Below are 26,466 nucleotides of genomic sequence, written 5' to 3' on the forward strand. Positions count from 1 at the left end.
TGAGGTTAAAACATCATTTTGTTTAAAAAAAATACCTGGAGCCAAGGATTATGGTCAAAATCTGTGGATCCATGGATATTTGCAAGATCCCAGGCTGATTAAATGTTGTTGGTTAAGGATATCAAGGGATATGGAGCTAAGATGGGCAAATGGTGTCGAGGTACAGATCTGCCATGACCAAATGGAATGGCAATGGGATTGGAGTGTGATGTATGACATCTTCCTGGAACATTCAAGAGGGATTCTCCTGGATTATTTATAGGGATAAGCTTGTCTTTTCCAGGGGAATTTTAGGGAATACCAAGGAGACAAATAAAGTTCCAATTTCAGACATCATCTATAGTTTTGTGCCAGGCAAAATTGAGCAAATAAATTACACAGGGACTGTGAATGGAATGGCTCAAATGGCCTTTTCTCTCCCTCCATGCGTTCTTTTTTTTTTGATAAAGGAGACACAGTTTAGCATGATTCGCTATCCCAAATATCACAACTTCAGTTCAAATTGCAACTGTTTTATGTCAATGAGTTTTGTTTTGCATACAATTTCAAATTAATTAAAATTTGAGTAGTTTTAATTACAGATTTAAGTTTCTTTAAAAAAGCTTTCATTTTAATTATTTTAATGGGTCATTTTATTTGAGTTTTATTTAACATTTGCTAGGTTAAATGTTCTTCTTATACATCATCCTTCTTTATGTTGATGACATCATCCTTCTTTATGTTGATGACATCATCCTTCTTTATGTTGATGACATCATCCTTCTTTATGTTGATGGTATCTCTTTTAGTTGGTTGATTATATTATTTTAGTTGGCTAATTACACATTCTGTTTATACACCTACACGGTTTGAGGATGACACCTTGTTCAGTTAAAGGGCGACATTCCACTCAGTTGGGGTGGGAACAGGGGGAACACCCCACTCAGGTTTTTTTTGAGGGGTGTGGAAGAAACACCCCGCTCAGTTTTAGGGTGACATCTTGCCGCGTTTTAGGGTGATACTCGGTAAGTTTTAGGGTGACATCTCACTTGGTTTTAAGGTGACACCCTGGTGGGTTTTGGGGGGAGCGGCACCCCACTGGGTTTTTGGGGGGGACACCCCACTGGGTTTTGGGGGGGGGAGTGACGCCCCACTGGGTTTTGGGGGGGGGGGTGTGACACCCCACTGGGTTTTGGGGGGGGGGAGTGACACCCCACTGGGTTTTGAGGGGGGGGGGGGGGAGTGACACCCCACTGGGTTTTGGTGGGGGGGGGGAGTGACACCCCACTGGGTTTTGGAGGGGGGGGGGGGGAGTGACACCCCACTGGGTTTTGGGGGGGGAGGGGGGGAGTGACACCCCACTGGGTTTTGGGGGGGGGGGGGGGGGGAGTGACACCCCACTGGGTTTTGGAGGGGGGGGGGGGGGGGAGTGACACCCCACTGGGTTTTGGGGGGGGAGGGGGGGATCCCACTGGGTTTTGGGGGGGAGGGGGGGATCCCACTGGGTTTTGGGGGGGGTACATCACTGGGTTTTTGGCGGGGGGGGGGGGGGGGGCTGTATTCAGGTTTTGGGTGATGAATTGTGTGTGTTCTCTCTCTCTCTCTCTCTCTGTGTCTGTACCTCTCTTGTTTTTGGTGCCGTGTTTCTTGGCTGTGAGCAGCTCCTGGTCGATCTTTTTCTCCAGGAATTCCTGCTTCTTTGTCAGCATCTCCTCCGTCTCCCGCAGCTTCTGGATGGCCTCCTGCGGAGTCGGCCCTTTGCCGGCCTTGGCCGAGCTGCCGAACAGTTTCCCGAACACACTCATCGTGCCCGCGGCTCGCACTGTCCTCCTGCCCGCGGTGCTCCGGCCCCCGGCGGCCCCGCTCGCCTCTCTCTCTCTCTCTCTCTACCCGGCGCCTCCTCTCGCTCGGCCCAGAGCACGCACGGCCCCGTCACCAGGGCGCGTGACCCGTGACGCAATGACGCCGCGGCGTCTTAAAGGGGCGGGGCGCCTTAAAGGGGCGGGGCGCCCCCGGCTGTTGATCGCCCGCCGACAAGTATTCCCTTAAAGGCAATTCTGCCCAGCACCTTGTTCCCAGGCAGAGTTTCCCCCCTCCAAAACTGCAGAACGTGTCTGAAATCGGAACTTTATTCACTCCTTGGTGCTCCCTAAAATTCTCCTGAGAAAGATAGAAATTTATCCCTGTAAATAAACCAGAAGACCTCTTGCATGCCCCAGGAAGTTGGCATCCATCATACGCCAGCCCCATGGTCATTCTGTCCCTCAAGCCCATCACCACGGTACGTCCATGACACACAATGATGCCATTGTGTCTTAAAGAGATGGACGCTGCACCTCCTCCTGTTGACCATGCGCCAGAAAATATTCTCTTCAAGGAAATGGTGAAAGAATGGGTGGGTGGCAGGGGTGGGGTGTGCTGGGTGGAAGCACAGTGATGGTAGAGCAAAATAAAGAAAAGACTTGCATTTCTATAGTGCCTTTCCCCACCACAGGACATCCCAACCTAAAAGGACAAGGGCGGCAGACACATGGGAACACCACCGCCACGTGCAAGTTCCCCTCCAAACCACAGACCATCCTGACTTGGAAATACAGCACCGTTCCTTCCCTGTCGCTAGGTCAAAATCCTGGAACTCTCTTCCTAACAGTGCTGTGGGTGTACCTACACTACATGGACTGCAGTGGTTCATAAAGGTGACTCACCACCACCTTCACAAGGGCATTTAAGGCTGGTCAATAAATGCTGGCCTTGCCAGCAACACCCATATCCCATGAACGAATAAACAAATAAACCCTCCTTCAGCCCTACAAGTGCCTTGTGATATTTCGCTATGTTAAGTGTTATGAAAATGGAAACGCTGTGAAATCCCAAGTTTCTAAACCTATAGTAATCCAACTCTCCTAATCAAAAATACAACCATATAATTAGCCAAATTATTCCAAACTACAGCTGCCCTTTGAATAAGAAAGTTCTTTAAAAAGTAATTAAGTACATTTGTAAAAGTTATCAACTTTAAAAGGATATTGCATGAAAAATAGGTCTGCATTAAGATTGCCTCCAGTAGATGTGATCCCATCCTCACAGAATATAAACTCTATTGATCTTACCATGACTGCTTCATCATTCAGCCAAGCAGAAAGGCAAAGAACCTCACTTACACCTCATCTGAAGAACAGCACCTCTGACCGTGAGGCATTCCCCTCAGTACTGTACTGGTGCATCATTTTAAGATTGCAGCCTTGTAGCAGTGGTATTGGGCTTGTACCCACTATTATAACCCAGTAGCAAGGTGGCTACCAGCTCAGTCAAGCATTAAAGAGTAGGACATAAAATTAAGAAGCCTTTTAGCAAGATGAGAGATTCGTGCAAAACAAATGCCATGCCTGCCATGTAATAACTGCCACTGCACTCCTCGTTTATTGTATGTGGATGCAATTCAATAGAAAGATTTCAACCACCCCTTAAAAAGTTGCTTCCTGACTTCAATCCTGTATAGTCTAGTTTTAAATTCAAGGCTGTGCGCACTTATTCTGGATTCCCCTCAGAGGAAGTAATTTCTCCGTGTTTACTGTGCCTAAGCATAGAAAGGTTACAGCACAGGGTGGTCCCGTGGCCCATTGTGTTTGTCCCGGCCAAGAAACAAGCCACCCAGCCTAATCCCACTTTCCAGCATTTGGCCGATAGCCTGCAGGTCACAGCACTTGGGGAGCATACCCAGACACCTTTTAAATTAGCTGAGGGTTTCTGCCTCGGTGACCTTTACAGGCAGTGAGTTCCAGACCCCAACCACCCTCTGGGTGAAAATCGTTTTCCTCACCTTCCCTCTAGTCCTTCTACCAATCACTTTAAATCAATGCCCCCAGTCACTGACCATTGTGTTAAGGTAATTGAGCCCTCCTCATCCACCATATCCCAGACCCCTCACAATTTTGTACATCTCAATCAAATCTCCCCTCAGCCTCCTCTGTTCCAAGGAGAACAACCCCAGCCAATCCAATATTTCCTCATGGTTACAATTTTCTAGTCCTGGAAACATCCTCGTAAACCTCCTCTGTACCCTCTCGAATGCAATTACATCCTTTCTGTAATGAGGTGAACAGAACTGCACACAAGAACAGTACTCAAGTTGTGCCTATCTAATGTTTTATATAGTTCCAGCATAACCTCCCTGGCTCTTATATTCTATACCTTGACTAAACAAAGGAAAGGATTCCATATGTCTTCTTAACAACCTCGTCGACCTGTTCTGCTGCCTTCGGGGATTTGTGATCATTCACTCCTTTTATCATTTTCAACACTTTAGTCAATTACTCCTGTAGTACAAATTGTTCTGATAGTTTAAAATTTGGCATTCTTGCATTTGTCCTAATGGGTACAAGAGAAAAAGCTTTGTCAACATCTTTCTTCTCGGCGATATTGAAGTTAAATTACCTTTGAACTTTCCAAACTCAAGGGAACACAAACATAATTCATGAAATTTTCCCTCATAACTTAGCCTTTTAAACACAAGTATCATTCTGGTGAATCTGTACTACACCCCTCTCCAAGCTCAATACATTCTTCCTGATGTGTGGTGTCCAAATCAGAAGGCAGTGCTCCAGATAAAGTCTGATGACAGTTCTGTCAAACTGAAGCATAATTTCTTCCCCTTTGTATCCCAACCCACCAAGGACAACGTTCCAATAGACTCTCATTTTTTTTTTGTACTTGTCCACTCACCCGTCATTCAAAAACATGTCAGATTCTCTCTCCACTCAGTTCTACATCACATTTCTCTCTCAGCCCCTTTATTGCCTTCGACTTGTCACATTGCAGAGCCATCCTCCAGTTATTAGATGAAGAAAACTTTCTTCCAAATACTGGGCCCTGCCCCCTTCCGTATCCATCCCTTGCCCTGGCTGCTGTCTCAGGCTGAACCTAGCTTGTCACTTTCCTGTCCTTTTTGACCTCAAGTTGAGCTTTTCAGTAACAGTGCCTATTTCCCACCTCCATATCTCTTGTACCTGTCCTTCCCTAATTGTTTCTGCTGCAGAAACCCTCATCTATGCCCCTGCTCCCTGCAGGACTCAGCTATTCTAATGTATTTCTGGCCAGCCTTCCGTCTTCCAGCCCCTGTAAACTTGAACTCATCCAAAACTCTGTACCTGTATCTGCCCACTGCCTTGCACCAAGCTTTTGCTCAGCTGCACTAGCTTCTAGGCCACTCTCAAATTACGAAGTTTCACAATTGCGTTCAAATCCCTCTTAGGCCTTGCCCTCCCCCCATATCAGCCACTCCTCAGTCGGTCACACTTTTGTCAAGAGTTTGGAGGTTTGGCTTCAGTCCCATTCCAGAGACTTAAGCACAAAGATCTAGGCAGAGCTGCCAGTGCAGTACTGAGGGAGTGCTTCACTGTCAGGGTTCTGTCTTTCCAATGAGAAGTTAAACCAAAGCCCCAGCAGCCCGCTCAGGTGGATGTAAAGGATCCCAGAGCACTATTTCAAAAAGCAGGGGTGTTCTCCCTAGTGTCTGGGACAATATTTATCCCTCCATTCAACATCACAAAAGCAAACTGGTCATTATCACATTGCTGTTTGTGGGAGCTCGCTGTGATCAGGAAAGTGACTACACTTCAAAAAGTACTTCATCGGCTACAAGGTGCTTTGGGACATCCTGAGGTAGTGGGGAGGTGCTATAGAAATGCAAGTCTTTCCTTCTTTCTGGGATCCAAAGCGGATGACTTTCACGCTTTGTCACATCGAACCGTCAAGAGTTTAGCCCCCAAAACACACTGCAACCCTTCGTAACTTCCTGTTCCCATCAGCCGCAAACAAATGACCTGAGAGAAGGAGGTTTTTTTTACTTTTATTGGAAAAGTGTCTTTTATTTGTGATTGGAAGGAAGGTCATTGCACACGGCGATTTAGTCCTGCTGTAATAAAACCAGCTTTGTTTGTGTAACTCTATGCAAAGGATGCCAGGATGAAAAGATAACAAGATACCTTTTTACCAGTTTCTCTCAGTCAAAGTCTATCATCGATAGTTTTATATATATATATATATATATTTTTTTAATATATATAAAAAAAAAGTCTTTGCTGTAGTGATTAAGTCTCTTTAATCCGAGGCTTGGATGTAAACTGGAACTGTAACCATGGTGACGCCTTGGCTGGTGGGCAGCTCAGTCAAGCCGGCACTCGCTGGCGCCGAGACGGTCAGCCAGGTCTGACCGGCGTTGCCGGTGGCGCTCGCGTCTTCCGATTCGGACAGGACGATGACGTGCTCCTCCTCCTCCTCGCGCCCCCCGGCCCTCGGCGGCGGCGGCTGCTGCTGCTGCTGCAGCTGCTCTTCGGCCTCTTGCCTCAGTGCCCCCGGAGCCGGGCGGCTCCCCACCGTGGCCCTCTTGGGCTTGTACGGCCCCCTGCGGGCCCCGCAGCGCCTCTTCCTCACCTGCCGCTCCTCCCCTCGCCCGGCGAAGAGCCCACACCGGTGCTGCTTGAGGTACTTCTCACGGGTGAAGCCTTTCCCGCACGGGCCGCAGCGAATGGTGTAGGTGTCTGTGTGCGAGTGCTGGTGTTCCATCATGTGGGCCCGCCGGCTAAAGCTCTTGCTGCAATACTGGCACTTGTACGGTTTGATTCCTGCAGCCAAAAAAAAAGTAATTAAAAAAGCTCCCATCAATACAAGAAAGCAATCCCAAAATGAAACAGGGCCCATAAGCTGCTGACAAAGCATTAAAAACGGCAACACACATTGCGCAAGGCAAGTGGCAATTTGATTGAAGGTTTTTTTTTCAGGATCTTGAAAGGAATTGACGGGTTACACACACACACGCAGAGGGAGAAACTTTTTCCCTTGCTGGGGGGGGGGAGTTTTGGACAAAGGGACGTGACCTTAAAAAGCCAGAGTGTGACCATTCAGGAGAGAAGTTCGGAAACATTTGCTTCACACAAAGGGTGGTAGAAACATGGAGCTCTCTCCCACACAATGCAGTTAACGCCAGCTCAAATAAAAACCTCAATTCTAAAGGTCAAGAGATTTTTTTTATTATATAAGGATATGAAAAAAAGGGATTTGGAGCTGGTCGGAATTAAAAGACGGATCGGCCACAATCTCACTGAATAGCGCTACTAGGCTGGAGGGAATGAATGGCCTCCTCCTGTGCCTATACATTGAGTCTGCACCACAGACAAAGGCCATTCAGCCCTATGCTGTACATGGGCCTTCTCTCCACCCCCACCCCCCAACGTTTATTTAGCTTCTGCTAATTGTATCCGTTATTCAACTTAACCATTACTTCGAGCTTCATATTCTAACCACTCTCCTCGGTTTCTCCTGAATTTCCATACACGCTAGCACAGACCCAGCTGTCAATTCTATGACTAACTCCTAACCACGTCAGGGGATTTGCAAAAGAACCAGGAGAGGAGAGAATGAGAAGAATTCTCCCTTTCACACTAGACTACAAGTCCTGATGATCTGGAATGTGCTGCCTGAAAGGTCGGTGGAAGTAGATTCTACAGTAACTTTCAAAGCCCATCAGATAAATACATGAAGAGGAAACATTTGCAGTGCTGCGGGGAAAGAGGAGGGGAGGAAAATAATTGGATAGTACTTTCAAAGAGCTGGCACAGGCATGATGGGCAGAATGGCTTCCTTATCTATTGCATAATAAGAGTATAAGAACAGGAAAAGTCCATTAAGCTCAATCCCTTCTCTCTTGATTGATCCCAACACCACCGACCTGACATCTCACCAAATCAATGTACCCAACTGTGCACCTCTTCTGCCTCTCCTCCCTTCAGTTAGTACTATGTGCTAGTGTTGGCAATTCATGCTGGAACTTTCTGCAGTTACCCTCTGATGTCTCAAACAAGTGTCTATTCTTTATATTTTGGATCTCAGACAGCACGTGTTGGCAGGCAATTTGACCCAAGAGGGTATTCACAGTCATACCCCAATATTGTCCTTGTTCAAGCCGCCAGACAAGCATTGTATCCAGTCGAGTCTAGTGATCTACAGCAGGAATCATGGCCGATTATTCCATTTCCCTTGACCTGACCTGCAAGGGTCGACTACAGCCCTGGCTCTGCAGGCTGGGAAAGTCAGAAGGGGCGAATAAACACCTAAACTCTGGTCCCACAGCACGAATCTGCAGCAAAGGGGTAGGGACTGCAGGAGATAAAGGGTGGGAGGGTTGGGGGGGGATGCGGAGGTGAAGAGAGTGCGGAAATTATCTGTTTTGATCAAAATTCTTTGTCGTGTTAATTTGAAACACTTTGAACAAGGTCACACATTCACTAATCTCCGTCACTCAATTCCTTCTTGAATCGAGACAGGGAGGATTTTTTTTAATTCATTCACGGGATGTGGGCTTCGCTGGCTGGGCCAGCATTTATTGCCCAACCATAATTGCCCTTGAGCAGGTGGGTGGTGAGCTGCCTTCTTGAACTGCTGCAGCCCATGTGGTGTGGGTACATCCACAGTGCTGAAGGAACATGTGACACTGACATGCTCACAAAGACAAAAATTAACTTGTAGGCAAGAGAGTGGATGAGACCAGAGGGTTTTTCCTGTCTATCTGTGCTGGGCTAATTGTTCATTTTAAAGCTAAGATTTATAGGTTTCTGTTATTCAAAGGTATTAAGGAAGATGGGGCAAAGGCTGGTGTGTGGAGTTAAACCGGAGATGAGCCATGATCTCAATGATCAGGTGCAACAGGCTGAAGGGGATGAATGGCCTCCTTCTGTTCCTGAAAAGCTGGTGACACAACTGAATATCTTGCGATTGGGAAACATGAATAATGCTTTCCCCTCACCTACCTGAGTGGGCAATTATATGAGCCTTCAGCTTGTCAGGTCTATTGAATTCTTTTGTACAACCCGAGTGTACCCTGTGAATGATACAAAGCAGAGAGAATAACCCAATCGTTCATTCATACATTACAGTGCCATATTTATAAACTGCTATTGGCCAATACTGACCAGTCACTTGGGAAGGAACAGCTATTGGTCAATACTGACCAATCACTTGGGACAGAACAGCTATTGGCCAATACTGACTAGTCACTTGGGATGGAACAGCTATTGGCCAACACTGACCAATCACTTGGGATGGAACAGCTATTGGCCAACACTGACCAATCACTTGGGATGGAACAGCTATTGGTCAACACTGACCAATCACTTGGGATGGAACAGCTATTGGTCAACACTGACCAATCACGTGGGTTGGAAGTGCTATTGGTCAACACTGACCAATCAATTGGGATGGAAGTGCTATTGGTCAATACTGGCCAATCACTTGGGATGGAACAGCTATTGGTCAATATTGACCAATCACTTGGGATGGAACAGCTATTGGTCAATATTGACCAATCACACGGGATGGAACAGCTATTGGTCAATATTGACCAATCACTTGGGATGGAACAGCTATTGGTCAATACTGACCAATCGCTTGAGACGTTTGGCACCAGGAAAGTTACTACACAAAGGCCGGGATTTTCCAGCCTTGTCGTGGGCACGACCCTCTGAGGGTGAGGCTGTGTCCCGGCCAGAAGCCCAGTGAGTTGTGGCGGGACCAGAAGATCCCGGCGGTGGGCGGGTGCGGAAAATGCCGCCCAAACATAAAAGATGGATGCTTCAGATGATTCACGTGCAGTCAATTTAATTATTTATGCTTTAATTCTTCAGAAGGCATTTCTCTCTTTTCAGGCAGTTATGGGGCACATCAAACTGACATCACACCATGTAGGAGGTTATTATCAGTGATGGGCAATCTAATGCTCCTCAGCAAAGCCACAAGGCTATCCTAGGGTAGGTGATAGTGTAGTGGTATTGGCGCTGGACTAGTAATCAGGGTAATGCTCTGCGGACCAGGGTTCGAATCCTGCCACAGCAGATAGTGGAATGAATTCAATAAAATTCTGGAATCAGAAGTCTAATGATGACCATGAAACCATTGTCGATTGTTGTAAAAACCCATCTGGTTCACTAATGTCCTTTAGGGAAGGAAATCTGCTGTCCTTACCTGGTCTGGCCTACATGTGACTCCAGACCCACAGCAACGTGGTTGGCTCTTAAATGCCCTCTGAAAAAGGGCAATTAGGGATGGGTAATAAATGTTGGCCTAGTCAGCAATGGCCCACATTCCATGAATGATTTTTAAAAAAAAGTCTGGAACACTATATTTAGGTGCTAAAAGACCCTCTGGTCCCATCCAGGTTTTCCCCTACAATTGTGATCCCTTATGCATCATAATATCTACACTCCCCACCCCAGCTAAAACCTGGTGGTCTCCTGGGTGAGGTGGAAAACCTGATAAAAAATCGGAGTCAATTCCGGGAATAAACATCTGGGAAATTCATCTCCGAGTCCCTTTAAGTATCAAAATTAATCCGGGAGATCACTTTGACCCTGTTTGATGTTGTCCAGTATCTAATTCAAGAACAGGGTGATCTTCACTCCAGCCAGAAACATGTCCAACTCTTGTCTGAATCAGTTCAGCAAATCGGTGGTCACTGCGTTAAGCCGGCAGCCTGTTCCACAGGTCCATTATTCTCTGGGAAAAGACCCACCTCCTGACAGCGAACACAGTTCTAGCTTTTACAAAGCTTGAAATTGTGACCCCTTGGCCTCCCTTATTTAGTTGAAAAGCCTAATGGTCCAGTTTATTGGGGGGACAGTGGGAAGAAGACCCAACTCCCAATGTGTCGTCTGGCATTCAGAACTTGGGACAGATTCCTAAGGGATAATCCAGGCGAGGGGGAAGAGAAGGGGTCGAGATGCAAACAGAATGGCCTTTGGCGGTTACTCCCTGGGCACTGTTTCCCTGAGGCTGGGGAATAAGACCCTGAGGCACATTCAGTCTCCGGGTTCCCAGGTCCAAACATGGCCCCTGCCCATGAGAAAAAGGGACCATTGCTGCTTCAACAGGCAGTGCCGGTAGATAGGCTGCTCAAACAATCTCATTCTCGGGAGGTACAGTTCACTGACAGGGCTGACATTTATTGTCCATCTCCAATTAAGGGACACTAATACACACAGAGTACTGTTTAAGTTTGGAACACTCTTCTACAATGTAGTTGTAGGCAAGAGAGTGGATGAGACCAGAGGGTTTTTCCTGTCTATCATAGTTTACACCTTCTATCTGTGCAGGGCCAATTGTTCATTTTAAAGCTAAGATTTATAGGTTTCTGTTATTCAAAGGTATTAAGGAAGATGGGGCAAAGGCTGGTGTGTGGAGTTAAACCGGAGATGAGCCATGATCTCAATGATCAGGTGCAACAGGCTGAAGGGGGTGAATGGCCTCCTCCTGTTCCTGAAAAGCTGGTGACACAACTGAATATCTTGCTAGGCTACTTCAAAAAGAGTTGGTTTGGGACAGGGGTCACATGTAGGCCAGACTGGGGAAGTCCAGTTGGATTTTTACGACAATGAAGCAGCTTTGCAATCACTTTTACTGACGCTGGTATTTTACTTACAGATTTATTAAATTGAATTCAAGTTCTCAATTTCCCGTAATGGGATTTGACATCCTCTCTCTGGGTTATTAGGTCTCAAAATAATTTGTAACTGGCTGGTAACATGGCTCACTTACGCTTGCTAGAAGTGATGTATATGCATGTTCTCAGCAAACAAATGGAATATGTTCAAGCTTTGCACCTTTTTTGAATTACCCGGGAACTTGGGGACCCTATAGTTCCCTGTTACTTTCCCCATGGCAACGCCTCAGCCAATCAGAGTCGACTTGCCAACCAATCAGCACCCTTCCCTTTTCCCCAGTAGTATAAATCGTTGTGATTGTTTGAAATTTGGCATTCTTGCATTTGTCCTGATGAGTGCAAGATGAAAAGCTTTGGCGACATGTCTCTCTTTTCAACAATAATCAAAATAATCATTCTTACTAAACTTTACTGTTCTGATACTTCCATCCTCAGAGGCACCGGATAGTTCATTACCAAGGAAGAGAGAATAATCCTTTCACCCACCTCACCTAACTACAGTGAGAAATGTTTCTCTGCCAGCTGAGAGGACTAGCCACTTTCAACGAGCTGGCACAGGCACGCTGGGCCGAATGGCCTCCTGTGCTTGAAGATCCGCAATGAAGGGAAACCTACCTGAAAGGGCACTTGAATTTCTTGACGGGGTCATGGGTTAGCATGTGCCTCTTCACTTTATCTTTGCGATTAAATGCTGCTGAACACAACGTGCACTTAAATGGCTTTTCACCTGTTCAAAAACAACAAAAAAAAAGGAATAAAATGAAGCAGTCTCCGAAGGATAAGACAGGGGTCACTGAGGTCGCGCTCCACTTGGCTGGCTGGCTGGCTGACTGCAGCTCTAACAACACTGAAGAAGCAACCCATCCACCACCTTAAATGTTCACTCCCTCCACCACCGACGCACAGTAGCAGCAGCGTGTGTACCATCTACAAGATGCACTGCAGCAACTCACCAAGGCTCCATCGACAGCATCTTCCAAACCCATGACTGCTACCGTCTAGAAGGACAAAGACGGAAGAGACGTAGTAACAGCACCACCTGCAAGTTCCCCTCCGCTATCCTGACTTGGAAATATATCGCCGTTCCTTCACTGTCACTGGAACTCCCTCCCTAACAGCCCTGTGGGTGTAGCAACACCACATGGACTGCAGCAGTTCAGGAAGGCAGCTCACCACCACCTTCACAAGGGCACTTAGAGATGGGCAGTAAATAAATCCTAGCCAACAATGCCCATGTCTGCGGATGAGTAAACTTAAAAAGAAACACAGACCAGGGTTGAACTTTGAACTTCTGTCGTGAAAATCTCAGCTCATGACTGAGTAAACCACCAAGAGAATTTCATTGGATTATATTTCTGGATGAACAATACTTGGTGATACCAAAATGATTTAACAGCTCTTAATAAATATTGTGCTGTGAAATATAAATAAAATTTCAGTACCGTTGGGAGTTATAAATATTCATTTATAAAATGTACATAGTAAACAGCTCTGCTATTGCTCATCTCTAGGGTCCTGTATTTACAATAAGCAGATTCCCATCCCAAAGGTATTGTAATTGTTGTTTTTATATAAAAACAGATTGCGTTAGTCACTTCTTACAGCCATCAATTTACTATAACTGTCTCATAGTTTCAAGATTAACAGCGAGAAACAGTCAGGTTGCGATTTTGTTAAAACGTCACAATATTCCAAAGCACCCCACACAAAGTCACCACTGTAATGTAGGGATGGAGGCAGCCAATTCAAGCCCAGCAAAGTCCCAAAAACAACAATGTGATAAAGTAGCCAGTCAGGACGCCTGGGGAGAATTCCCCTGCTCGTCTTCAAAATAACGCCAGGGAATCTTTTACCATCACAAGGGAGCAGACAGGTCTCGCTTTAATAGTTCACCTGAAGACGGCACCGCGGCCGATGTTGCGCTTGGGGCGGGGGGTGGGCGGCCAACACTGCCGTGTGTGCGCGTGAAGGGTTAAAGGTTACTCAATGCATCTTGCCTAACATTACAAACCCAGATCTGGTATCGATCAATAATTGTACAGGGTCATAAGGGCTTTTTTGTGGATGAACCTGTGTGTCCTATTAGACGAAAAGGAAGGAAGGCTTCTGTTGCATTTGGTGCCACACAAAGTGCTCCCAGCGGAAGCACAGGACTGTTGTGATACAGAATAAAACTGCCCTTCAAGTGCGCTGATAATGACTTTTAACCACCACCACGCCCCCCCAACCTTTACCCCAGAAAGGCCACATCCAGCTGTACCAGTGCAATATTTACATTTCTCACATTACCGCCCTTTCTACCCCAGGCCAGTTCGCAAAGATGCTGTCAGTCTCCACAGCATCACCAGGTTCGACTGACCAAGCACATTCCACACTGGATCCCCAGGGGGACTTCATTCTATTGGCCCTTAACCTCAAATCCAAGGACATCCTCCCCATCGCCACTGGACAGTAGGTAAAAACCTACCATCACCCAGTCTGTATGCAAATGGTCACCATCATTAATCAACCTCCTTCCTCGGGTTCACTATGACTGGTTCTAAGTTAGCACCAGACACACGATGGTGGCAGACTTTATGGATATCTAGAATGGATGATCAATCTGTACGCAGAGAGGTACGTTCAGATTTCCAGTTCTATCCTTCCAGTCCTTTAAAGAACATTCCCTCTTCGACACCATATTCTGCCTACATTGAAGGTGCATGTCACAACAACAACAACTTGTATTTATGTAGCTCGTTTAATATAATTAAACATCCACGGCACTTCACAAAATTTGTCTTGCTTGGTTAAAGAGGTCAGTTTGAAGGTGGAAAGCAGGGTAGGGGGGTGGAGCGCTTTACAGAAGGAATTCCGGAGGTTGGCATTTCGGCAGCTGAAGGCACAGTCAATCACCAAAGATGGAGTGACTGACATCGAGGATGGTCAAGAGGCCAGAATTAGAAGAGTGCAGAGATCTCCAAGTCACAGTTAAGACCCGATGAAGCCTCTGTTCCCAAATTCTTTGAGAACAGTCTATTTCCATAAATGGCTGAGGTTACTTATTTCAAAATTACCGCTGTCAAACAAGGTTTCCTGACTTAACTGTTCTTAAATTCTTTGAAGAGGCTTTATTAACAGCCTTACGAAAGCCGGACTTACCTTGTAGCCGAGAACAGAGTTGGGAATTCCAAATCCCGGCAGACATGAGTTTCCGGGCATGCGCGGACAGGGAGCAGGCTGCACATGCTCAGTTCAACATTAGGTTCTTTGGGTCTCGCGCACCAGCGTGTGAAGGAAAACAGGGTAAAAACCTGGGTCCTGAGGCCAGAAGAGGTCCCAAAAGAACAGTCCCAGAGAGGGGGAAAGGAACAGGAAGAGGTGCCAATTAAGTTGAAAAGAGAGGAGCAGAGAAAGGGGCTCCAAGCAGGAAGAGGGCTACAGTTAGCAGACTTTAAATGAAGAGGGCTCAGGAGGAGCCCTGAAGATTCATGGCGGCAGGAGAAGGTTGGTGACTCCGTGCTGCGGTCCGTCAGGACAAAGGTGCCCCTTTACAGCAGGAGTGTTCTGCTCAGCGGGGCTAAAGAGCTGAAGTTATGCTTACGAGTTGGTGCTTGAGCACAGACTCGGGAATCCAGGGGAACGGAATCGCGAAGGACGAGATTGAAACCCTGCGAGGTGGGCCATCGTTGGTGATGCCCGAGTTGGAGCAACTTGTGAAGAGAATTTCAATTGAGATCATTGAAGGTGAAGACTGGAATCCCTCATGAGAGAGACAGAGTATCAATCAGATTGACTGATTCAGTGTTTACTGACGTTTGGGTGGATTGTTGAGAAATCCATGGACTCTGTCTTGGCTGCATCTGCCATTTTTTGTGCAGTATGGTGTATTTGACCACAGTTTGTCTCTTACTTCACATGTACCCCATAAACTCTAACACTCAGGGTTAATAAGATAGATATTTTAAATCTTTTTATCTTTCTGACCTTGTACAATAAAGTTTATTTTTGTTGTTCAAAGCAGGTGAAATCTTGTGGTTTTCTTCACTGAGTAAGTGCCTTGAATCTCAAACTTTGTCTACTTTAAATAAAACCTTATTGGGCCCTAACTGGATCTTACCAAGAACTTGGGGGTCTGGTCTAGGATGACAATATTTCCATACCATAGTTCATGGACTCCTCAGTGTATGTTTGCTACACCAGCCAATAAAGTTACACCTTAATCACTCTGGCATCATTACTGTAACATATTCCATCGCACATGCAACTCTTGTATATATCACTCTAACATTAAAATCAAAAGACAAGTCAGTGCTTTCCCCTCACGGTACTTAGAAGCTATCCTTGTTATCTTGGAAAGTTTGTTGCTTCAAGATACAAGGAAGCTTGAATATTAACCCTTAGGTCTCCGGGAATAACAAAGGAAACAACTACTTGCATTAACGCAGCTTTCAACTTGGACAAAAACTTTCCAAGGTGCTTCAGATGAGGATTAGCAAACAAAATTTGACACTGAGCCACATAAAGAGATATTAGGACATGAGCTCGGTCAAAAGGGGCAGGTTTTAAGAAGTGTCTTAAAGGAAGAGAGAGAGAGAGGTGAAGAGGCAGAGATGTTTACAGAGGGAATTCCAGAGCTTAGGGTCTTAGCAGCTGAAAGCATAGTCACCAATAGAAAGAAATACAAAGAAAACTGAGATTACACAAGAGGCTAGAATTAGAGGGGTGCAGATATGTTGGGAGGGGTTGTGGGGTTGGAGGAGGTTCCAGAGATAGGGAGGGGTGAAGCCATGGAATGATTTGAAAACAAGGATGAGAATTTTCAAAATGGAGTTGTTGCTGGACCGGAACCAAGGTAAGTCAGCGAGTACAGGGGTGAGGGGTGAACAAGGACTTGGTGCGATTTAGGATACGGGCAACAGAGTTTTGGACGAGCTCAAGCATATGTAGGGTAGAAAGGTTGGAAGCTGAACAGGAGAACGTTGGGATAGTCAAGTCCAGAGTCTAGAAAGGCGTAGGTAGGGGTTTCAGCAGCAGATGAGTTGATGTGGGACGGAGACAGGAGATGTTACAAAAGTGGAAGTAGGTGAGTGAAGAATCAGGGCCAAAGAACAGCCCAATGCCCAAGACTGTGAGACATACAGCCAACCAATCAGCACTCTCTTCTCATATAGTATAAATTGTTGTTGCCTTCCCATTTGGTATTCTTGCAAATGATCCTGATGAGTGTAAAATGAAAGGCTTCGGCAAAAAATGTCCCTTTTTTTCAGCAATACCTAAGTTCTGTAACTGAAGTCTATTCAACCAATCAGTGCAAAGTTTTTAAAACGACGCAGCAAACTTTAAATTAAATTGCCAGGACAGAAGGTGCCATGCACTTACCAGAATGAATGAGGAGGTGAAGTTTGAGATAGTGTTCAGTTTTGAATGACTTTTTACATATCTGACACTTGAATACGCCCCCTCCACCATGCACAGGGAGATGTCTCCGCAGATACCTCTCACTTGGGAAGACCTGTAAACACACAGCATGTTTGAAAAGGGTTGATGAAGGAACGGCACTTACTAAGCTAAAGGCAAAATACTGCGGATGCTGGAAATCTGAAACAAAAACAGAAAATGCTGGAAAAACTCAGCAGGTCTGACAGCATCTGTGGAGAGAAAGACAGAGTTAACGTTTCGAGTCCGTATGACTCTTCTTCAGAGTTAAAGAAAAATAAAAATGTGGTGAAATATATACTGTTTAAGGGGGGGGTGGGACAGGTGAAGCTGGATAGAAGGCCAGTGATAGGTGGAGGCAAAGGAGAGATTGCGAAAGGTGTCATAAACAAAAGGTCAAAGGGTTGTTAATAGTGGTGATGCTGGCTAAAGGAGGTGCTAATGGTGACATTAAGAGTGGAAAGCAGAATGTGATAATGGCAGGACCAGGGTAAGCGCTCTGGAGAGTGACAGGTGGCCCTAGTGGGGGTGGGGGAGGGGGAGGGGATGGTGGTGGGAAAAAAGATCGAAAAGGCTAAAAGCTGGGGATGAAACAGTGAATAAAAATGGAAATAAATTTAAATAATAATAATAAAAATAAGTGTGGGAAAAATTAAAATGAATATTGAAAAAAGAGGGGTGGGATCATAAAGGGGGTGGGGACTGGAGGAGAGAGAGTTCATGGTCTGAAGTTGTTGAACTCAATGTTAAGTCCGGAAGGCTGTAAAGTGCCTAATCGGAAGATGAGCTGCTGTTCCTCCAGTTTGCGTTGAGCTTCACTGGAACATTGCAGCAGGCCAAGGATGGACACGTGGGCATGAGAGCAGGGTGGTGCAGGACTAAGCCCCCGTCTCTGATCATCATTCAACTCAACCATGGCCTTTATTACTGACTTACTCAGCGAGTCTGATGTGGGGGGTGGGGGGGAGGTGAAGGGGGGAGGGGGGGTGGAAATGGGTCTAAAACAAGGGGCATAATCTTCAAATTAAAGCCATGCCATTCCAGGGCAATATCAAGAAGAGATTTTTCACACAAACAGCAGTGGAATTCTGGAATTTTCTCCGCCAAAAAGCGGTTGAGGTTAGGAATCAAGTGAAAACTTCAAAACTGAGGCTGATAGAGTTTTGTTGAGAACGGGGATTAAGGGTTATGTAACCATAGTATGTAAATGAAGTTCTGATATAGATCAACCACATCTAATCGATGAGCTGGCTCAAGGGGCCGAATGGTCTCCTCCTGTTCCGACTGTCCATGTCCAAGAGCCCCCGGGGCTCCCGGCTAAACCAGAGACAACGTTGCAATGGTAATCACCCCAAACAATGCAAGTCACAGGGCTCTGCATCAGAAAGCTGGTTTTCCAGGATTCTCAGGGATATACAGACAATAAGGAATGTATGATTATACAACACCTGTCATATCCCCAGAATATCCCCAAACACTTTATAAATCAGTTCAGTACTCTGAAGAGTAGTCACTGTTGCAGTGTATGAAATGCATATGGACATTCTGAATTTCAGAGATCAAGGAATGTTTATGGAGGGGGTCGGCAGCAAAGTGGTAATGTTATTGGACCAATACTCCAAAGGTCTGGGTTAATTCTCCAGAGAGATGAGTTTAAATCTAGGCAACGAAGAGCTTGACAGGGCAGACACCCATGTTGTTCCCCTGGCTGGGGAATCTAGAACTAGAATTTAATACTGGGATGAGGAGAAATTTCTTCACTCAGAGTTGTGAATCTTTGGAATTCTCTGCCCCAGAGGATTGTAGATGCTCCAATGTTAAGTATGCTTAAGGCTGGGATAGACAGATTTTTGGTCTCTTGAAATCGAGGGGGTAGGGGGGTGGGAGAGGGTGCGGGGGGGGAGAATGGGCGGGAAAATGAGGTGTAGGCTGGAGATCAGCCATGGTTGTATTGAATGGAGGAGCAAGCTCGAGAAGCTGTATGAGCTCCCCCTGCTCCTATTTCTTATGTTCTTACCATGGAAGTGGGGGGAATTTTAATTCAGTTAAGTAATAAAACTGGAACAAGGAAGCCAGTCTCATTAATAATGAATTTTAAAAAAGGACTGTAAACATAAGGAGTAGAGTCCACAATGAGATGGGATTAGGGGCCAATAGTCTTTCGTTTTCTTCATTCCACGTTCTGACCAATGTTACCAATTTCAGCCGATTAGAGCAGAAGGAACAGTGTTCTGCACATCAGGGATACATCCAGGCAAAACAATACAAGACACAGGAGCTGGACCACACTGCCCTCTGCTACGGTGGGTGCTGCACGTCTTAGAGAGGCAGGTGGACTGAGGTAGACATTACATCTTATAGATGACAAGTTCTTGACAACACCTGATCCACATGATTCCCAGACTGTTCCCCACCGCTCGAAGGGATTGGGGGGAGATTTTCCGGAATAGTTTATTCCTTATTGGCTCCGAGTTTTTTTTTTTCCTTTCCCAGGAGATTACATACAGCAGGGCGATGTGAGGGGTAGGTGAGGGATGAGGCAGGGTGGTATGAGGGGTGAGGGATGAGGCAGGGCGGTGTGAGGGGTAAGTGAGGGATGAGGCAGGGCGGTATGAGGGGTGAGGGATGAGGCAGGGCGGTGTGAGGGGTAAGTGAGGGGTGAGGCAGGGCGGTGTGAGGGATGAGGCAGGGCGGTATGAGGGGTGAGGGATGAGGCAGGGCGGTGTGAGGGGTAAGTGAGGGATGAGGCAGGGCGGTGTGAGGGGTGAGCGAGGGATGAGGCAGGGCGGTGTGAGGGGTAAGTGAGGGATGAGGCAGGGCGGTGTGAGGGATGAGGCAGGGCGGTGTGAGGGGTGAGGGATGAGGCAGGGCGGTGTGAGGGGTGAGGGATGAGGCAGGGCGGTGTGAGGGGTAAGTGAGGGATGAGGCAGGGCGGTGTGAGGGGTAAGTGAGGGATGAGGCAGGGCGGAGTGAGGGGTAAGTGAGGGATGAGGCAGGGCGGTGTGAGGGGTAAGCGAGGGATGAGGCAGGGCGGTGTGAGGGGTAAGTGAGGGATGAGGCAGGGCGGTGTGAGGGGTAAGCGAGGGATGAGGCAGGGCGGTGTGAGGGGTAAGTGAGGGATGAGGCAGGGCGGTGTGAGGGGTAAGCGAGGGATGAGGCAGGGCGGTGTGAGGGGTAAGCGAGGGATGAGGCAGGGCGGTGTGAGGGGTAAGTGAGGGGTGCAGCAGGGCGGTGTGAGGGGTAAGCGAGGGATGAGGCAGGGCGGAGTGAGGGGTAAGTGAGGGATGAGGCAGGGCGGTGTGAAGGGTATGAGAGGGATGAGGCGTCTAGTCAGGACACTCCAGTCATTCTAGGATTGATGCTCTCTCCTCCCAGCCCACAGTTGTGTGAGTCTTTGGAATTGAATGACAATTTTCCCTCAGCAGCTGTTTCAGGGAAAGTCTCGCTGGCTGGAGGCTAGTTGAATGAAATCCCTTCACTTTGGCTCCACATGCCCATTGAGGGCCGGTTGTTTGATGATGTTTGACACAGAATACCTGTAACTCACCTTCTGACAGTGTGGACAGGGGTAGTTGTGAGATGCTGTCTGGAGGTGATGCTCAAGGGCTTCGGGAGTGGAATATTTACTCAAACACCTGGAACATCTGTAAACCAAATAAATAAGAGGAGGAATTAGGCTTTCGGATGCCTGAAGTGCAGCGACGAGGTTCTCCATGTTGGTCCTGGCTAATATTTATCCATCACTAAAATGGATTATCTGTGGTCGTTATAATGGTCTCTATCTCATTGCTGTTTGGGGACATCTTGCACTTTGCCAATTGGCTGTTGCATTTCCTACATTTCAATACACGTCAGTATTTCATCGTTATGTCACGGGCTCCTGATTCAAATGCAAGTTTTTCTGTTTAACGTTAACAGTGACTATCAGTTACACAGCTGCTCCCTGCACCAACTCCACTCTCCTGTTCCCGGGTTGTTTTATTTCCCAAATCCAGCACTAAGACTGACGATGCAGGACACAGGAGTGAAGTGATTCAGCCGTGGTGAGGGGACAAGGTTACAAGTTTCCAACTTTGTGGACAGTAAAGGGAGGTGGGGGGAATGTGACGGGTTGGGGCGGCGGCGGGGGTGGTGTGCAGGTGGGGTGGGGAAGCCAGAGGATGATGAACAATTTCAAGTTCTGAGTCCTGAAAAGGGTGGGCAATGGTGAGACAAACCTCGGCTGTAAGACAGTGAGGGCTGCAGGGAGAGTTCACAGGATAGAACCCGGGAGCCTGATGATGAGCTGTGAGCTTTGGGGAGAAACGTGCAGTTGGGGGGCGGGGGGGGAAGTCACTGGAACCCGGGACATGGGATCTAACGACGGGAAGGTGTAGCTGGCTCACCTGTAAAACGTGGGGCACTTCTTGGGCGCCTGTTGGGGGTAGAGGTTGTGAGAATACTGGTGCACCCCCAACTCGTACAAAGATGGGAAGATCTTACTGCAGAGATGGCAGCGATAAGTTATCTCATCATCGTGGTTCTTGATGTGTTCAACAAACTCCTCCAGCTTCACAAATGTCTGTGTGCAATTCTTCACCACACACTTGTACACCTGACAGGGGAGAACATATCATAACAGCATAAGAAATAGAAGCAGGAGTGAGCATTTGGCCCCTTGAGTTTACTCCGCCAATCAACAAGATTATGGCAGATTTTCTATGTCAACTCCATCTTCCTGCACTATCCCCATATCCTTTAATTCCCCCTGCACCCAAAAACCTATCAATCTCTGTCTTGAATATACTCAACAACAGATCTCTGGGGTAGAGGATTCCGAAGATTCACAACCCTCTGAGTGAAGAAATTTTAATTCATCTCAGTTTTAAATGGCCAACCCCCTTCTTCTGAGGCTGAGAGTCAGTGATCTAGATTCTCCAGCCAGGTGCACCCAGGGGGCCCTCTGTTTAACATCTCTTCCAAAAGATGGCACCTCTGACAGTGCGCACTCCCTCAGTACTGCAGTGGGAGTGTCCGTCTGGATTTATGGGCTCAAACCTCTTAGCTCTATTGCAACGCAAAATTTGTTCCTTGCATTGGTAAGCCTAATTCCTCTCATTACTTATTTTATTTACAGGTGTTTGAGTAAATATTCCACTCCCAAAGTCTTCAAACATTTTTTCAACATTTACCCTGTCAAACTCCTTTAGAATTTTATATTTTTCAATGAGATCATCCCTCATTTCTCTGAACTCTGGGGAATACAGGCCCTATCTCCTCCACCGCTCCTCACTGGACAATCCTTTCATCACAGGAAACCGATGAACTGCTGTTGCGCTCCCTCGAGGGCAAATACGTCCTTCCTTAGGTAAGCTGACCAAAACTGCACACAGTACTGCATGTTTGGCCTTTTTAAAATTATTCATTCATGGGATGTAAGCGTCACTGGCTAAATCAGCACTTATTGCCCATCCCTAGTTGCCCTTGAGAAGGTGGTGGTGAGCTGCCTTCTTGAACCGCTGCAGTTCCTGTGGTGTAGGTACACCCACAGTGCTGTTAGGAAGGGAGTTCCAGGATTTTGACCCAGCGACAGTGAAGGAACGGTGATATATTTCCAAGTCAGGATGGTGAGTGACTTGGAGGGGAACTTCCAGGTGGTGGTGTTCCCATCTATCTGCTGTCCTTGTCCTTCTAGAGGGTAGTGGTCATGGGTTTGGAAGGTGGTGTCTAAGCAGTCTTGGTGAATTCCTGCAGTGCATCTTGTAGATGGTACACACTGCTGCTACTGTGTGTCGGTGGTGGAGGGAGTGAATGTTTGTGGATGTGATGCCAATCAAGCAGGCTGCTTTGTCCTGGATGGTGTCAAGCTTCTTGGGTGTTGTTGGAGCTGCACTCATCCAGGCAAATGGGAAGCATTCCATTACACTCCTGACTTGTGCCTTGTAGATGGTGGACAGGCTTTGGGGAGTCAGGAGGTGAGTTACTCGCTGCAGAATTCCAAGCCTCTGACCTGCTCTTGCAGCCACGGTATTTATATGGCTAGACCAGGTCAGTTTCTAATGCCTTGTTAGTTAGGAACTTGGCATAAAAATTAACACATGCCAAGGGCAACAGCAATTTAAATTCACTCCAGCGCTGATAGGAGTTCAGCTGGGGTTCAAATTAACTGAGCCAGGAGTTGTGGAGGAGTAGGGGGATTTAGGGATGAGGGTACAGAAATCATTAAAAGCTAGCTGGGCAGACACAAAAACAAATTAAAAAGGCGAATGGAATTTTGGCCCTTTTTTGCCATGGAGCTGGAACTCAAAGAGGCAACGTTTATGTTACAATCCACAGAGCTCTGGTTAGAATTCCCTTGGAGTAACGGTGTTCAGTTCTCAGTCACGCCGCAGGAGGGAGTCCACCTGCTGGGAAAGTCTGTACTTTCTTTTGTGTGGTGTCCCTTTCAGAAGAAAATGGCGCTGGGGAGTATTTTGAAAGATGGTTAATTAGTTTCCTGATTATGACATCATTACATTCCAAGAAACACCCATGTGACCTGGGGTTGTCATGTGATGAATGGAACCTCCTGTTCATTCAACTCATTCAGGAAGGAAATAGGGAGAGTAACAGGGCCAACATATTCCAGTAAAGATAAAGGGCGGCACCAACAAATCCAGGGAACCCTGGATGTCGAGGGATATACAGGATTGGATAAAGAGAAAAAGGGAGGCTTATGGCAGATACCGAGGGCTCAAAACAGCGGAAGCCCTAGAGGAGTATTGAACGCGTAGGAGGGAACTTAAAAAGGAAATTAGGAGAGCAAAAAGGGGGCATGAAAAAACACTGGCAGGTAAAATAAAGGAAAATCCAAAGTTATTTTACAAGTATATTAAGAGTAAGAGGATAACTAGGGAAAGAGTAGGGCCCATTAAGGACCATAGTGGTAATTTGTGTGTGGACCCAGAAGACATAAGTAGGGTTCTAAATGAATACTTTGTGTAGGTGTTCACAAGTGAGAGGGACGATGTGGGTATGGAAATCAGGCAGAAGGACTGTGACATAATTAAAGAAATTAGCAAAGAAAGGGAGGAGGTTCTAAGTGGTCTGGCAGGATTAAAAGTAGATAAATCTCCAGGCCCGGATGAAATGTATCCCAGGCTGCTGAGTGAGGCAAGGAAGGAGACAGCAGGGGCACTGGCAATAATTTTCAGTACTTCTCTGGCCACAGGAGAGGTGCCAGAGGACTGGAGGACAGCCAATGTGGTACAATTATTCAAGAAGTGGGGGCAAGGGATAAGCTAGGGGACAACAGGCCAGTCAGTCTAGCCTCAGTGGTGGGGAAACTATTAGAAGCAATTCTGAGGGACAGAATTAATCTACACTTGGAGAGGCAGCGATTAATCAAGGACAGTCAGCATGGTTTTGTTAAGGGGAGGTCATGTCTGACCAATTTGATTTAATTTTTCAAAGAGGTGACCAGGTGTGTAGATGAGGGCAATGCATTTGACGTAGTCTACTTGGACTTCAGCAAGGCTTTTGATAAGGCCCCACATGGGGGACTGATAACAAAGGTAAGAGCCCATGGGATCCAAGGCAATTTGGCAAATTGGATCCAGAATTGGTTGAGTGGCAGGAAGCAGAGGGTGATGGTCAAGGGGTGTTTTTGTGACTGGATGCCTGTGTCCAGTGGGGTTCCACAGGGATCGGTGTTGGGTCCCTTGCTGTTTGTGGTATATATAAACGATTTAGACTTGAATATAGGAGGGTTGATCAGTAAGTTAGTGGATGACACGAAAATTGGTGGGGTGATAAATACTGAAGAGGATAGCCTTAGATTACAGGAGGATATAGATGGCTGATCAGATGGGCTGATCAGTGGCAAATGGAATTTAATCGGGATAAGTGTGAGGTGATGCACTTGGGCAGGACAAACAAGGCACGGAATACACGATGAATGGTAGGACCCTGGGAAGTACCGAGGATCAGAGGGACCTTGGTGTGCATGTCCACCGGTCCCTTAAGGTAGCGGGACAGGTAGATAAGGTGGTTAAGAAGGCAAATGGGATACTTGCCTTTATTAGCGGAGGCATAGAATATTAGAGCAGGGAGGTTATGCTGGAAGTGTATAAAACACTGGTTAGGCCACAGCTAGAGTATTACGTGCAGTTCTGGAATCTGCATTATAGGAAGAATGTGATTGCACTAGAGAGAGTGCAGAGGAGATTTACCAGGATGTTGCCTGGGCTGGAGAGTTTTAGTTATGAGGAGAGATTGGATAGACTGGGATTATTTTCCCTGGAGCAGAGGAGATTGAGGGGGGGACATGATTGAGGTGCATAAAATTGTGAGGGGCATAGATAGGATAGAAAGGAAGGAACTTTTCCCCTTGGTAGAGGGATCAATAACCAGGGGGCATGGATTTAAGGTAAGGGGCAGGAGGTTTAGAGGGGATGTGAGGAAGAATTTTTTCACCCAGAGGGTGGTGGGAATCTGGAACTCACTGCCTGAAAGGGTGATAGAGGCAGAAACCCTCATAACATTTAAGAAATATTTGTTTGTGCACTTGCGATGCCATGGCATACAAGGCTATGGGTCTAGTGCTGGAAAATGGGATTAGAATAGTTAGGTACTTGTTTGACCGGCACAGACTTGATGGGCCGAAGGGCCTTTTTCTGTGCTGTAGACCTCTATGACTCTATGAGCTAAGAAGCGAAGGGTAAATAGAAAGCTAATTGCATTGGGTGGGGTCAGTCTATTTTTTTTTAACAGTTTGGCAGTTCAGAACACTGGGAATTCACGCAAAGAGATGTTCCGGATGGAACAGTTTTCTGTTCGGCAGTCTTTGAACCGATTCTGGTGTTGAAGCAGGTCTCTGAGAATAGAGCAGAAACTGTGTTACCATGTGTGTATCACAGTTGGAAAGGACAGAACCCTGAAGACAGGGAGAAGCGAGGGATTGTGGATTGGACAATACCTATTGCTGCAAGTAATGTGCCAGAGCTCACCAGACCGTTTAAAGGGCTCGGAGGAGGAGGTCTCTGGGGATTGTGTGCCATCAGGACCGTCGTGGCCCAAGTGAGAGAGGATTTGTAAACATGCACCTCGTCAGTTGTAACCATGCCAAGGACTTCGGATGGAATAGGGCCGCTGGCGACTGCAAACTCAAGAGCCAAAATGATTGGCTGGAAAGTGAGAGATCCTACAATAAAGAGGCTGAGTTGGAAAGACTGAGACTACACATGATGCCACATTAGTGCGGGATGTAATGCGAGTGCTCGCAACGACTGGAGGCACATATTTACTGCATCGGCTACTTAAAGCAAAATTTACCTTCTTATTTGAAATATCCTCACCTGTTAATGAATGTTTGAGTAATGTTGATTTTAGTTGGTTTGTTACAGTAAAAGTTTTAAAAAAGTGAGCTGTTGTCCAGCGGTTTTCTTTCAGTTGGCGTGTGGGGATGCGTTTCTTTGTAAAAAGTTATCGTTCTCTATTGGGATTATAACAACAGATTCATTAGAATGACACTGGGGGCTAAAAGGGTTAAATCACAAAGACAAGTTGCATAGACTAGTCTTGTAATCCCTTGAGTATAGAAGATTAATTAGTGATCAATTAAA

At 46.6% G+C, this 26,466-nt stretch overlaps 2 protein-coding genes across 2 annotated transcripts in view; both read right to left on the minus strand.

The window, feature by feature from the left end:
* Positions 1 to 1,917, minus strand: part of chmp4ba (charged multivesicular body protein 4Ba) — a 41,931-nt gene extending 40,014 nt beyond the window's left edge. The window contains exon 1 of the mRNA XM_078535513.1: positions 1,601 to 1,917. Within this exon, the coding sequence (XP_078391639.1) occupies positions 1,601 to 1,784 (184 nt within the window). The 5' untranslated portion in view covers positions 1,785 to 1,917. The remainder of the gene's footprint in view (positions 1 to 1,600) is intronic.
* A 3,898-nt stretch (positions 1,918 to 5,815) lies between these two features.
* On the minus strand, positions 5,816 to 26,045 carry LOC144673877 (uncharacterized; the record flags this gene model as incomplete). The annotated part of the gene is made up of 7 exons (XM_078535514.1): positions 5,816 to 6,602; positions 8,784 to 8,854; positions 12,083 to 12,194; positions 16,829 to 16,961; positions 20,433 to 20,529; positions 21,271 to 21,479; positions 25,852 to 26,045. Coding segments are annotated over 7 exons (1,340 nt in total), but the record flags the coding sequence as incomplete, so codon positions are not given.
* Positions 26,046 to 26,466: the final 421 nt, after the last annotated feature.

This window comes from Cetorhinus maximus, unplaced genomic scaffold, assembly GCF_964194155.1.
Source record: "Cetorhinus maximus unplaced genomic scaffold, sCetMax3.hap1.1 HAP1_SCAFFOLD_502, whole genome shotgun sequence".
Taxonomy (NCBI): domain Eukaryota; kingdom Metazoa; phylum Chordata; class Chondrichthyes; order Lamniformes; family Cetorhinidae; genus Cetorhinus; species Cetorhinus maximus.